The sequence below is a fragment of the Haliotis rufescens genome, unplaced genomic scaffold (assembly GCF_023055435.1).
Source record: "Haliotis rufescens isolate VD_foot unplaced genomic scaffold, xgHalRufe1.0.p SCAF_8, whole genome shotgun sequence".
Classification (NCBI taxonomy): domain Eukaryota; kingdom Metazoa; phylum Mollusca; class Gastropoda; order Lepetellida; family Haliotidae; genus Haliotis; species Haliotis rufescens.
The window spans coordinates 9,821,049-9,836,501 of record NW_025964372.1 but is presented as its reverse complement, the minus strand read 5'-3'; the positions used below and the strand labels follow the sequence as shown (position 1 = coordinate 9,836,501).

The 15,453-nt window shown below is 39.8% G+C and overlaps 2 protein-coding genes across 5 annotated transcripts in view; one reads left to right on the top strand and one right to left on the bottom strand.

The window, feature by feature from the left end:
- Positions 1-8,022, top strand: part of LOC124123932 (FYVE, RhoGEF and PH domain-containing protein 1-like) — an 84,351-nt gene extending 76,329 nt beyond the window's left edge. For 2 of the 3 annotated variants that reach the window (XM_048389373.1, XM_046487137.2), the window contains exon 17: positions 944-8,022. In XM_048389373.1, coding sequence (XP_048245330.1) covers positions 944-1,066 — 123 coding nt within the window. In that variant the 3' untranslated portion in view covers positions 1,067-8,022. The remainder of the gene's footprint in view (positions 1-943) is intronic. The other variant, XR_006859374.2, reaches the window with a different exon arrangement.
- Positions 8,023-10,952: 2,930 nt separating this feature from the next.
- LOC124123940 (SUN domain-containing ossification factor-like) overlaps positions 10,953-15,453 on the bottom strand; it is a 79,023-nt gene continuing 74,522 nt past the window's right edge. Inside the window, exon 17 of one of the 2 annotated variants that reach the window (XM_046487143.2) lies at positions 10,953-14,817. In XM_046487143.2, coding sequence (XP_046343099.2) covers positions 14,086-14,817 — 732 coding nt within the window. In that variant the 3' untranslated portion in view covers positions 10,953-14,085. The remainder of the gene's footprint in view (positions 14,818-15,453) is intronic. The other variant, XM_046487144.2, reaches the window with a different exon arrangement.

Below are 15,453 nucleotides of genomic sequence, written 5' to 3'. Positions count from 1 at the left end.
TCAAAATTATTTACAAAAAATAGAAGAAAATATGATGTATTTTGGGACTATGACACAACCTTCAAGACGTCAAAAACAGAAAACGCCAAGAAACTATGAACATCAAAAGAGTCCAACCATCAATCAGCCGTGATCAAGGATAGTATATACTCGCTGCGTACCATCAAGTCATGCAAGACTCCAATCAGTCATAATCCTTTTGTTTATACTACTGGCTTCACCCGTTTTAATATGTTTGCCTCATATCACCCGTCCTCATCCCAATCTACTTAACTGTATGAAGTTGTTCAAGTGAATTACAACGATCACATCTGGAATCCAAGGTACACAACACCGCTCTGCACTTGTACCAGGATTGTAATTTCCCAATATGAACCACTGACAATGCAGTTTCGCCATACATACTGGCATGAAACATACAGTTTAATGAGTGAACGCATCTGACACTATTTGTGTGATTCATATATGATGCTAAACAAAGCAGGTGAACAATATATTTCCTCACTAACAAGGAACGAGAATGAATGTTAGCCAGCCGTATCTGCTGTAGAGGGACTCCTTCCATCTGGCACAGTCTCCCTACTTGGCTTACCAATTTTAAAAAAACAATAGTAGTTAGTCGAGATAAACTGAACAAAAATAAAAGTTAAAGCAAAAGTGTATTTAATGATCTATAAAAAACAGTTGTCAGGCGGATTAAGAAACAGAACAGTCAAAGGGATACTTCCCTATTTATATTACTTTTTCATTTCTAACATTAGATACCAGATTCAATGGAAAGAATAAAAACCTTATCAAAGTTATAATTCATGAAAGTTTAGTTTGTTGTCTCAGTAAAGAAAGTACCGGGTAATTAAAAATAAAAATATAATCTCTCGTAAATTGTTCTCAGTACAGTTCACAATGGACGTGTCATTACGTTACAAACTGTTATTTGTTGCAGGTGGTATGTGAGCGGTGTACACGGAAACAGTGTGTGCCATATCAACAACACGCAGACTGCAGCGTGTGTCTGGAGTGTGACAACATCCTTACAGACAAATCTTCCCAAGGAGTAGTCACATAAACTGCACAACCTTTGGTCACAATGTGATTACTTTTAGTTTTCATATCATATTCTCAGGATCCATCGGTCTGACCTATGATAGGTAGAGCCATGGCTGAACCACTATTCTAAGATGCTTCGCTAAAACATCAAAGCACTGACTTTACTTTACTTTATCCTCCGATAGTACACTTTTGGAGTTACATCAAAATGGACTGACGTCATGGCACTGTTCCAATTAACTCCCCTAGATCTGACTATCCTTTGTAACATCATTCCTTCATTTCTGTCAAGCAAGATGGCGCATCCACATCGGCTTTTGGTGAAATAGTTTCTTTAAAATTCATTATGACCTGGGAAGAAATGTGACAATATGAAGTCAACCATCTCTCATGCCACAGTGTTAATCCCAAACACATTTGAACCAGTGTGTCCGTGCTACCAATTGACTTCTCATTTCCAATATCAGAATGCCCTATGTGCTCAGAGAGAAAACGCGACATCATTAGCTAATTAGGCTTGTTGTAAATGTAACTCAATAGAAACAAGTGCAAAAGTGAGCGTGGCTCACTAATACCCCCGACCCGCCTAGTGTGTCAGTAGCTACAAATTAAAAAGCTAGGATAGGGTTAGAGTTTGAAAAATTCATAAAAAATGGAAAATTAATAAAAACATTTTTTTTTCTTTTGACTGCACCCCTCCATATGATACAGATTATATTGTACTAAGTTTGACATGAATCCACTTAATAGTTTAAGAGAAATCGCGCGGACAAAGTTTTCGGACGGAAGGACAGAACCTTGGTATAACTATATACCCCCGACATTTTGTCGGGGGTATAACTAATACCTTCAAACTACCAATCAGATGTCCACATGATAAAGGTGAAGCTGATCCTCTCCCTCCCACCGCTAATCCTACCCTACTGCAGTCTGTAACTTGCCACTTACACACACATCCACCGCTGCCCTGCCTTACAGCAGTCTGTAACTTGCCACTTACACACACACATCCACCACTACCCTGCCTTACAGCAGTCTGTAACTTGCCACTTACACACACACATCCACCGCTGCCCTGCCTTACAGCAGTCTGTAACTTGCCACTTACACACACACACACACCGCTGCCCTGCCTTACACCAGTCTGTAACTTGCCACTTACACACAGTTCAGAACTTGTTTCGGGAACAGTTGTTGTAGGAGTTACATCACAACTTCCATTGTCTGGTGTTGATGTTTTGTTAGGAAGGTTTCAGTAATCAGCGCTGACCCTGTTATGTGTGATGAACCAACGATTTCTGTGGATTCAGTTAGTTAGTTCAGACACAGCTCAGGTTTTGGATCAGGACATGGTAAAAGGCATTGATTTATACCCTGCATGTGCTGTTACTAGAGCTATGGCTAGGAATGAAGTTCAATCAGAGAATGTAGAATTGCCAGTTGAAGTTCAGTCAAAGGAAATAGATTTGCCAGTTGAAGAAGGCCATGTAGAAACTTTTATGTGTGGATTGGATGATGTAGGAGCTAAGCAAGTTATGGATCCTGGTGTAGAATCACAAGATGGTGATGAATTTAGAGGTGTGTGGTCTAGAGAGAAACTGATTCAGAAGCAAAAGGTTGATAGTGAGTTGGTAAAGTTTAGGCAAATGGCTTTGTCTGTGAAGGAGATAGAGAATATCCCTGTGGGGTATTACTTGGATTCGGATATTTTGATGAGAAAGTGGAGACCGCCAGACGTTCCTGCAGATGAGTTTTGGCGTGTTCAACATCAAGTTGTAGTACCACAGTGTTATCGTGAGGAAATCCTCAGTCTAGTGCATGATACACTGTTAGCAGGTCACTTCGGTGTTAACAAAACTTACCAGATGTTGATGAACCATTTCTATTGGCCAGGTTTACAAAATGATGTAAGGGAATACTGTAGAACTTGTCACACTTGCCAGTTGGTGGGTAAGCCAAATCAAACAATTCATAAGTACCCTTTAAAACCCATGCCAGCGTTCGAGGAACCATTCAGTAGGGTATTGATCGATTGTGTAGGGCAATTGCCAAAGTCAATATCAGGGAATAAGTTTTTGTTAACAATCATGTGTACATCTACCAGATTCCCTGAGGCAATTCCATTGCGGAACATTAAGACAAAAACTATTTGTGAGACTTTAACCACGTTTTTCACAGTATTTGCATTACCAAAGGAATTGCAATCAGATCAGGGTTCCAAGTTCATGTCGAATCATTTTAAACTCTTATGTGTGACAATTTAAATCTTTGGAGAGATTCAATCAGAATTAAAAACCCTGCTAAGATCGTACTGTATGGACCATGATAAGGACTGGGATAAGGGAGTTCCTTATGTACTTTTTGCGTCCAGAGAAACTGTGCAGGATTCGCTAGGGTTCCGTCCTTATGAGTTAGTGTTTGGAAGGGAGATGCGAGGTCCTTTGAAACTGCTAAAGGATAAATGGTTGAATGAAAGTTCAGAAACAAACATCTTGCAGTATGTGTCCGACTTCAAAGAACGATTGATAAGTGCAAGCGAGTTAGCTAAGGCAAACTTACAATCGAGCCAAGAAAAGATGAAAGAATGGTTTGATAAAAAGGCAGTCAAGCGTGAATTTTACCCTGGTGAGAAAGTACTAGTATTGTTACCTCTGCAGGGAAAACCACTTCATGCCAAATATTCAGGACCATATACAGTATCAAAGAGAGTTAGTGACACTGATTATGTGATCAATACTCCAGGTAGACGTAGGTCTAGTAGGTATTGTCATGTCAACATGATAAAGAAATACCATGAAAGGGGACAGAATAGTGTACCAATGTGTGTTGGGAATGTCAGTGAAAATCAAAATGAAGAACAATTTCACTTTGGAGCAATTCTCAAATTTTGAATAATTTGGGCGAGAAACTATCCCATATGATCGGTAGTGAGAAACAGGAAATGAAAGGGTTGATTATGGAATTTGAAAATCTTTTTCCTGATACACCATCTCGCACAAACTTGATTGAGCATGATATAGACGTGGGGGAAGTTCTTCTAGTTAAGAAACATGCTTATAGGTGTAATCCAATCAAACTAGAGCAGTTGAGAAAAGAGATAGATTACATGTTGACGAATAACATCATACAGCCTAGCAATAGACCTTGGAGTTCTCCATGCATCCCAGTACCTAAACCAGATGGAGGTGTACGATTTTGTACAAACTTTAAAAAGGTCAATGCCATTTCAAAATCAGATTCATACCCTTTACCTAGGATAGACGATTGCATTGATCGAATTGGGCATGCTAGATATGTGTCAACGTTTGATTTGTTAAAAGGTTACTGGGGCATTCCATTAACATCTAGAGCAAGGCAAGTAAGTGCATTTTGTACACCTGAAGGACTGTTCGAATATAATGTGATGCCATTTGGTCTGAAAAATGCGCCAGCAACAGTTCAGCGTTTGATAAATGGAGTCATCTGTGACCTGAAACACTGTTACGCATACATCGATGACATCATCATTGCTACAGACACGTGGGAGGAGTATAGGAGAGCCAATAGACAATTGTTTGAAAAGTTATCAAGAGCTCAATTGACCATAAATTTGAGCAAGACGGACTTTGTGAGAGCAACAGTAACCTATCTCGGTCACGTGGTAGGTCATGGTCAAGTGAAGCCAGTTCGAGCCAAAGTCGAGGCGATTCTGAAGTTTCCAGAACCTAGACACAGAAAACAACTTATGAGTTTTCTAGGAGTGGCGGGATATTACCGCAAGTTCTGTAGAAATTTTTCCCAAGTAGCATAGCCTTTGACAGGTTTGCTTCAGAAGAACATATCTTTTCACTGGAAAGAACAAGAAGAAGAAGCGTTCAAGGAAGTCAAGCCATATTAACGAACTCTCCAGTGCTGATAGCTCCTGATTACCAGAAACAATTTACCATTCATGTGGATGCGTGTGACCTTGGTGCGGGGGCAGTGCTACAACAAGATGCCGTGGGTATTGAGCACCCTTTATGTTACTTCAGTAGGAAGTTTAACAAACACCAACAGAATTATTCCACCATCGAGAAAGAGACACTTGGACTAATACTGGCATTAGAACAATTCGACATATATGTGTGCACACCAGTGTGGCCAGTGTTAGTATACACAGACCACAATCCACTTGTGTTTGTCAGCAGAATGAAAAACAAGAACCAGAGACTGATGAGGTGGAGCATTGCTTTAGAAACATACAACCTGGAAATTATGCATATCAAGGGCAAGGATAATATCATCGCCGACGCACTTTCCAGAGGTTTCACTACGTGAACTGTACTTACAGTATGTGGAGTACAGAACAGTATACGTGTGAAAATGAACAATGAGTATGTGAACAAAAACATGGTGTTGAAACAAGAATTGTTTGCATTTGTACAGAAGGGAAACAAAGCCTACAATTATATATGTTGACAAAGATTATGTGTTTGGTAAAATGTGTGTATATAATTTGTACTTTTGTATGAAATTGATAATATATGTATTACTGAATTTTAGAAGTTTTCCATATCATTGTGAAGTTCTGTAAAACATTCTTTTTTTAAGGGGGAGTGTTATGAGTGACGTTGTATATTTGTGTGGTTCACAAGGGGTCCAGTTTGGGTGGACGGCGTCATGCTTGATTGTTAAGCAGGTTGCCTGACCGAGAAGCGTGCTTGTGGGGTGATCGGAGTTTGAGTTGGCTTGGTAACTGATTGGTGTGGGCCGATCAACCTTTTGTTGTGTGCTGAAGTAGATAGCTTACTTGGAAATTGGTTTACTATATAAGGGAAAGTTATCGAACAGAAAGGGGGAAGGAAAAAGAATTGGAGAGGGAGAAATATGGTTTAACTGAACGAGGGCAGTTCAGCCCAGCGTTATGTCCGGAGTCAAAGTTAGAAGGTCATGTCGACGCTTCAAAGGAGGAAACTGTTGTTACCCAGTTATCCTGTGATGTATAAGTTTGGAACAATGTGAAATGGAATTCATTGGGAATGTGATGTCAAGAAATCTGAGATGACTATTATCTATATACTGCACATTTGCCATATTGCTTTGCCTAAATAGATGTGTATGAGTGCCTTGCCCAGTAACTGAGAATTGCTATATGCTTATCTTTGTTTTAATTATTAAATCTAGCTTTAAACTTCAGAGATTGTTGTGTGATTCTTGTAATTGTTATTTGTGGTATGAGCGGGAACCCCTGCCGTTCATACCACACGTAACACTTGCCACTTACACACACACATCCACCGCTACCCTGCCCTACTGCAGTCTGTAACTTGCCACTTACACACACACATCCACCACTGCCCTGCCTTACTGCAGTCTGTAACTTGCCACTTACACACACACATCCACCGCTACCCTGCCCTACTGCAGTCTGTAACTTGCCACTTACACACACACATCCACCACTGCCCTGCCTTACTGCAGTCTGTAACTTGCCACTTACACACACACATCCACCACTGCCCTGCCTTACAGCAGTCTGTAACTTGCCACTTACACATCTACCGCTACCCTGCCTTACTGCAGTCTGTAACTTGCCACTTACACACACACATCCACCGCTACCCTGCCCTACTGCAGTCTGTAACGTGCCACTTACACACACACACATCCACCACTACCCTTCCTTACAGCAGTCTGTAACTTGCCACTTACACACAGTTCAGAACTTGTTTCGGGAACAGTTGTTGTAGGAGTTACATCACAACTTCCATTGTCTGGTGTTGATGTTTTGTTAGGAAGGTTTCAGTAATCAGCGCTGACCCTGTTATGTGTGATGAACCCATGATTTCTGTGGATTCAGTTAGTTAGTTCAGACACAGCTCAGGTTTTGGATCAGGACATGGTAAAAGGCATTGATTTATACCCTGCATGTGCTGTTACTAGAGCTATGGCTAGGAATGAAGTTCAATCAGAGAATGTAGAATCTGCCACTTACACATCCACCCTTCATCAGTCTCCATATATCCTATATTTACACAACATGAACACAATCTTATGGTTAGGAACATATATTTATTAACAAAGTTGCTCAAACAACAATTTTTTCAACTTTGTTCTGATTGGTACATCTGATTAGACATAGGTGTGCAAGTCCCGCTTCCCACATGGTGCATGGTGTATCTACCACAGAGCTGATAATACTGGGTGAGTTGCACTGGCAACATAAGCACAACATACTGTAACAAACACATGAACTCTTACTTCTTATTGCTGATAAACAATCACAAACAATAGCATAGATCACCGACTGTATGGTTAGTGACTAGCAACACTCATGGATGCCAATTAAAGAGTGTGTTGATAATCAGTAAATAACATAAGAACATACAACTAAAAGAGAAAAACATTGTGTTAGAATCAAGAAACGTAAATCAATTTGCATACATTTCATGTATACTTAACATGTTTTTTGTTGACTGACTTGATTATACAAAGTAATGCATAAATTGAAGATTATCATCATTGGATAGTTGACAGAAATGCTGACAAAGGCTCTCGGTCATCTTCTGGGTAAAACATGGCTATAGCTTCAAACATAACACTGGTCTACTGAAGCTCCCATTTTCAAGATGCAGTCACCCAAACAGAATGGTTTCACAACATCCTCGGGACACTTGTTGTTTACAACCAATCTGTTTTCTTATTTCTACCCCCATGATGCTAAGGAGTACAGTAGGCCAAACACACACGTAATGGTAGGATTCACATGTTGAAAATGCCTAATTTCCCCTGTTTTAAAGTCAAGCATCTTTCGGTTTTACCTGTCAAATTGTAAGCTACTAAAGTATGAAATTCCATTTTTGGCTGTAAACAGTTCCATACCAACATGTTTCTACTTTGCATAACCTTAGCCACCTAAGTGTTCACCAGTATATTCGTAGTTATGCCACAAATTTCGAAGTACTATTTCATTGTTTTACTATGTACTCAATTTAATTTAGAAAATGAATAACATTTGTTCCACTCAAAAATCAGTAAACTTGGATGCATTGGAATAATATCACAGCTTTACAATTCATGTAATATTAATACTTGAAATTGATCCATCTTCATGACTGATTGTAAACAATTGCTACACTGTAACCCAAGGATCAGGGCCTTGACCCACAAATCAATCTTAGCCCCCCAGGTGATCATAACTCCCATACTTCAACATAGGCTTACAACAGTCGTAGCCCTAAGGTCATCATAACTCCCATACTTCAACATAGGCTTACAACAGTCGTAGCCCTAAGGTGATCATAACTCCCATACTTCAACATAGGCTTACAATAGTCTTAGCACTAAGGTGATCATAACTCCCATACTTCAACATAGGCTTACGTCAGTCGTAGTCCTAAGGTGATCATAACACTCATACTTCAACATAGGCTTACAACAGTCGTAGCCCTAAGGTGATCATAACTCCCATACTTCAACATAGGCTTACGTCAGTCGTAGTCCTAAGGTGATCATAACACTCATACTTCAACATAGGCTTACAATAGTCTTAGCACTAAGGTGATCATAACACTCATACTTCAACATAGGCTTACAACAGTCGTAGCCTTAAGGTGATCATAACTCCCATACTTCAACATAGGCTTACGTCAGTTGTAGCCCTAGGGTGATTGTAACACTCATACTTCAACATAGGCTTACATCAGTCGTAGCCCTAAGGTGATCGTAACTCCCATACTTGAATATAGGCTTACGTCAGTCGTAGCCCTAAGGTGATCGTAACTCCCATACTTGAATATAGCAATAAGGTGATCATAAGCCTCATACTTCAACATAGGCTTATGATGTAGCTCTAAGATCACTCAGTAGCATGGAACCCTGTCAACACTCTTTGTTATTTGTTCAAATGCACTAATTACCGGTATTTATGACATTTGGAAATTTGCTAACATATTGTTTTAAAATGATACATTGCTTCAACAAAAATACAAATAATTGGCCTGGGAAATGAAAGCATGGCTCACACAGCATGGTTTGCTTTAATTAATCTCAATTGTTTCCATACAGTGATTAAAATGGTTTCAACAAGAAAATACCATGGTCTTCATCTTTATTGCTTCTCATATGTGACTGCAATGAAGTTCAATAATACACAGACTGCCAAGGACTTTTCTTCAAACATGCCTAAATCTCTACCTCAGTCCCTCACACATACTTTTATGAAAAACCATAGTTACCAGCACCCTTTAGTGTTATTAGTATACAGTAAACACGCTTATAACGAATTGACAGATATAACGAACTTATTTTTTAGTCCCGACAATTTTTTGTATAAATGCTGTATATATGCATATAACAAACTACAGTTATTACAAACTAGATTAGTGGTCCCTTCGAGTTCATTCTAACAGTAGTTACTGCATATCAATATGTGTGTTGTCATGACCACAGCTTAGTAAGTGTAACAATATTTCCACTACTACCATTAAATGCACAGCCTGTAGCACCAATATACTGTTCTTTGGTATATATCCAAGATAATACTAACAACAATTATTAATACATAAGGCAGCCCACATTCTGACATCGGTCACCGGGTGGGGGGGGGGGGGGGGGGAAGTTGGCTGGCATTTTCAACTGTTGTCAAAGATGATAAGGCAACAGTCCATTAATGATTGTGTCGTAACAATGCTGAAGAAGTTCACCGGATGACTGCGACTAGGTGAGTGGCCAGACTGTACATGTATCTCTTTTTCTGTACAACACAGACAGGATCTCACCAACACAGAGGGGTCACACAATGTCACTTTCTCTGCATTGTACAACACCAACAAACACTGGCTCATTTCAAAGGTCACTGGTGTTACACTGCTTATTTCATGGTAAAATTATAAAAAATATAACAAACCAATAAACACAAACAGAAACAACTAAAATCAGAAATGATTTCATTTGTTACTTTTACAAAATAACACATATTTTCCTGTAAAGTTCAAGTTGAACAACTATAATTCTTAGATGCTTCGCTAAAATATCAAAGGCTCCGACTGTACCATATCCTGCAAGAAACTACACTTTTTGAGTTTGAGTTCATGATTGGCTGACGTCATGATTGTCAAAATTACCTCTACCGTGATCTAACATATCCTTGGTAAAACTGTTCTTTTATTATTGTTAAACAAGATGGCACATCCACATCATATAAATAGTTTCTTTAAACTTTTAAATTTTTTAACATTATTACCTTGGAAGAAATATGGCAAGATGATGTCAAGATGATCTTTCATGACGCGGGGTTTTCCCCAACATATTCAAACTACTGTGTCCACAAAACTGTCAGAGGTGCTTTGGTGCCCTAGGAATTCTGTATGCCCTAGGAATTCTGTATGTCTCTCAGGACAAAGAAATGAGCAATCCTTGAAAAGTTTCATAACCACATGTAGACCTGTTGCTCAGCGTATGGCATTTAACAATATACAGCAGTCAAATAAACCGGCCACTGATTCTCTACCACCGCCATATCATGCCACAGGCTGCCGATTCATGTTGGTTACAGTAACATGTAAGCAGCAAGCAGCAGGGAAAGCACACTCTCTCATGGCTGGCAGTTGCTGTGGTCTGCTAACATTAGTGTTGGAAAGAGAGATGCAACCTCAACCCACAACAACCAGCAACACCCAACTTTAGGCCATTTTTACATAAACTCGGCCCCACATTGCACTCATGGAATGTTTCGAGTCATGTGATTAAATTGAATCAAATTAATATAAAATTACTTTGAATTACTTGAAAACTAACATATCAACTCATTTTTAAGTAAAATTCATTTGTACAATTATTTCATTCTAAGAGATATTTTACAATTTCTCATAACTACATGGTAACATTACCATACTCGCTTCGTAACTGTTTACAATCCTCCAATTGAGAATACCAGTAGGTCCCCAGTCTACGTCCTGCAGTATGTAACTATGATGTGGAGCAGGTTGTCTGGCTCTGTGCTAAGGCTTACTGTGTGGATCACTGCTCATGTTTTCAGTCAATGGTTTGTCTGGGATTATTGATGGCTCACTGCGACAGAGAATCGACTTTCACTTTGTGTGAGCTCACTGGAGTATGAACCTTCATAGAGTGAGGGCCAAACTGTATGAACATCAATTTATTAATTTTCATAGGAATGCAGCTTATTACGTATATTAAGTTGACACTGCACACATCCAAATGTTGCTGGTCCAAACACTTTATCTAACATGGGACATCTTTTGTAGGTTACCCCAAACTCTATCCTTTGCCCTTGGATCCCCTTTACGATCAATCACTCTTTTACAATCATTAGGGTTAGTTTTGTTGAGTGTTGTTTTCAGTTTGTGCCATATTGGCTCATCCCTCACCACTTGGTATCTTGTAGATCACAGAATGGGACGAGAGTGCCGAATGGTATCAGGATCACTTGTAAGTGACGAAAGTCACTAGACACCATGGCTACCTGTAGCCTTCGTAAGTGTCCGTCACCTATTCCACCCTTTCCGTTCAGTTCCATAACATCGTAGGCTCGACTAGGTAAATATGCACTTGGTTTTACAGTGTGAACGTAGCTCATTCGGTTAGTTGTCGGGCTAACAATCCGAAGGTCTCAAGTTCGCATCCAGCAGATTCTCACAAAAATTGGTTGCTTGTCTTAGTGAAATGTGACCTACAGCAGAGATCGTCCTCTCAAGAAGAGGTGGTGCTGTATTCTAAAGGTGCTCCCCAAAACCTGCTGGAATATGCTATTTGAAGTAAGTAATTTTATGTAAAGCACATATAATATTCAGTGATTGTAGAACTACATTAATCTCGACATGACACAAATGAGCATTAACCTTATATAATGACAGAATTGTTTCTGTCTTGCTGAAGAAATGATCTCACTTGTGGTGCATTGTGATATTTGGCACAAATATAGAATTTCCACAAAAGATATACCATGCCTGTTGGCAACAAAGATATCTTAATCAAAGGGAGATAAGAACAGTACTCTTTATAGTTATTCAACATAACAAACGATAATTACTATTTTCAGGCACTAATAAAACACATCTGAAAAAGTATAATCCATCTCCCATGAATGACAGTAGATATTAAGATTAACCCCTGCATGACGATATTACCATATAGCTATTATTACTTTGAGGTATTTGCAGTCTTGTACATAATGTTTTAAATACTTTGATGGTTGACACAAGTTTATATACACTTATCAATGGCTACTCTGCTGAGGTTGTATGGTTAATGTAAACAATACTTTGAAATACCCATCAGTGTACATTGACATGCTATCTACCAGAAGCCAAGCCTGACAACCTCCTCCACCAAGTTGTCCTGTACAACATGCATAGGTTGCTGGGAACCAATTCAAAATTTCCCACATTTCAGAAACTTGGGTAAACTAGTTGTATTTGTTCAAAAAGTAATATGATCCTTCATCCTCTCAACATTTTGTTACATTGGATGTGAATCTTGTTGGGGCAAACTACCAGCTACTACCAGCTACCAGAGTCTCTAAACCTGTAGGCCTGTGATCCTACTGGGCAAACTTTCAGCTACCAGAGTCTCTAAACCTGTAAGTCTGTGAGCCTCCTGAGGCGAACTTTCAGCTACCAGAGTCTCTAAACCTGTAGGTCTGTGATCCTCCTGAGGCGAACTTTCAGCTACCAGAGTCTCTAAACCTGTAAGTCTGTGAGCCTCCTGAGGCGAACTTTCAGCTACCAGAGTCTCTAAACCTGTAAGTCTGTGAGCCTCCTGAGGCGAACTTTCAGCTACCAGAGTCTCTAAACCTGTAGGTCTGTGATCCTACTGGGCAAACTTTCAGCTACCAGAGTCTCTAAACCTGTAAGTCTGTGAGCCTCCTGAGGCGAACTTTCAGCTACCAGAGTCTCTAAACCTGTAGGACTGTGATCCTACTGGGCAAACTTTCAGCTACCAGAGTCTCTAAACCTGTAGGTCTGTGATCCTACTGGGCAAACTTTCAGCTACCAGAGTCTCTAAACCTGTAGGACTGTGATCCTACTGGGCAAACTTTCAGCTACCAGAGTCTCTAAACCTGTAGGTCTGTGAGCCTACTGGGCAAACTTTCAGCTACCAGAGTCTCTAAACCTGTAGGTCTGCGAGCCTACATCATGACTTTGTTCATACATATGTGACATGCTCAATGTTGTGTATTTCCCTTGATTATGTATCTTTGGGTACAGAGAAATACCTGTATTAGACACTCCATATATTTCAAGTATTATCACTTGTTGTTTTCACAATAAAATGGCAGCTGCATTTTTACTTGAACTTTAACCCTGTATTGGAAGACCCATGAACATTTTGATATCCAAACTACAAATATCTGATATCCCAGACAATAACCTTCTGGTGTGATGACTTGAGGAATAGTGTAGTCATGTGACATAAGGCTGACTTAGAGATTTCATGCTGGACATCTACATCTACAACATTTCATGTGAATAATCATATTGATTTGAGAAATTGTATGCCTGTCCCTAAAACATCCTGGAATTCACACTGGAATTCACTGAATAATGCCTTAAATTAACACCTGACTATCAATGTGTGCATGATTCTCTAAATTAACACCTGACAATCAATGTGTGTATGATTCTCTGTCCTTACATGATCCCAACTGTGAGTAAAGATTTCATCTTGGGTTAACTGCCCATCTGTTTGTTCTTGCCATTAAATATGTAACACAGTCATACACGTGTACTTATTTCATAACAAAACATATGATTAATTGAAAATAAGTATGATACTGCACAATGACATGACACATGAATACAAGACTGGAAGTAACAATTTCCTTGGACGGCAAAGGAGAATGAAGGTCAACTACACAATATAATCTCTTTCAGTAAATAATGATAGTAACCAAGAGCCTGCAAAGCAGATAGCACTATTCCTTGTCACTAAAACACACAATCAAGTTCTTCATTCAACAAATATGCACTCCATAATTTAGTAACAAGCCATCCAAGTCAAGCCCATACCTCAAATCACAGGTTTGAAGAAGTAATAAGCATATACTTTACATATATATTATTCAAAACCAATGGATTTCTTGAAACTCCAGCTCTTCTGCTTGGGGTTGGATTTGGTTCCCTTTAAACCTGGGTAGCGTGTGCCACCTTGTGGTGGTGGTGGTGGTGGTGGTGGGGGCGGCACCGGCTTGTGTTGGCCTGTGGACTTCCACATGTGTGCTGATGTCCTTCCACTCACTGGTTTGCTGTCACACATGGCACCATTAGCCAGTGTCTTCACCTGTGTACCAGCAAGAACACTACTGGCTGCCTGCACAGTGCCGCCTGCAGGGGGATGCGTGGGCAGCCTGTGTAGGCTGTGTAGGCTGTGTGCCTTGAGTCCACTGGGAGGGGCACAACTACTGTGTTTAGTTGTGTGACTGATACACTGTGAGGCTTGGCTACCAGAGTTGGGCAGCGATAACTTCTTAGGAAGGACAGTCACATTAGATGGATTCTTGTGGATTTCAATAAACGATTGGGAACTTTGCCTGCTGTGAGTTGGAAGACTCTTGGTGCTCATTCTGTGTGAAGTGGATTTCTCATCTGTTGTCTTAGCAATAGTGCAAGAAGGATCAGGAATGCCTGTGAGGACAGTCAAAGCATCTGCACCAAACAACAGGCCTGCACTCTCTGTGAGTTGCGTAGCAGACAGAGAGTCGGAGCCCTCTGGAGACACTGCCTCAGTTGATGATTTAGGTTCCAGATTTTTATGCTTTTTCTTCTTCTTTTTCTTGTTACCATCCTTCTGCTTGAAAAAAAAGCAAGAAATTAAAAAAAATTATCAATTCAAAATACTCCATTGTAATATGTAAATTAAATCAGGCTCAGTGACAACTGAAAATACAACTGATTTTGTCTAGGCTGTTTAGTACATCCGTCTAAGGCGCCACGATTCGCTGTGCAGAGTTGCGTCCCTTGGGCATGCCAGAAACCTATGATTGTGGGTTCGAATCCCGGTTCGCCCCAATTATGTTTCTAGGTTTGTCAGCACCATACCCGTGCTCGTGGGTTTCACCGAAGTGGTAAACGTCTAAGACCTGCATCACTTTGGGTTTTCCTCCCACATTAAGCTGACACATTAAGCTGATAGGACTAGAATACTGTTAAAAGCGGCGTTAAACCAAACTCACTCACTCATCTTCAAATTTTGACAATTTCACAATGTGCTCATTACAAAAACACAAATTTGAAAATCTCATGAATTCTGTCTTCATAAATCAATAAATATGAAACAAGGATGTAATGTGCAATTCTACCATGAATTTGGAAATTACTCGATTTTGATTGGTCAGTCTGAGGTTATTATTTAAGAATTGACTTTCACTTTGTGTGAGATCATTGGAGTACGAACCTTCATAGAGTAATGACCCCAATTCACTACGAC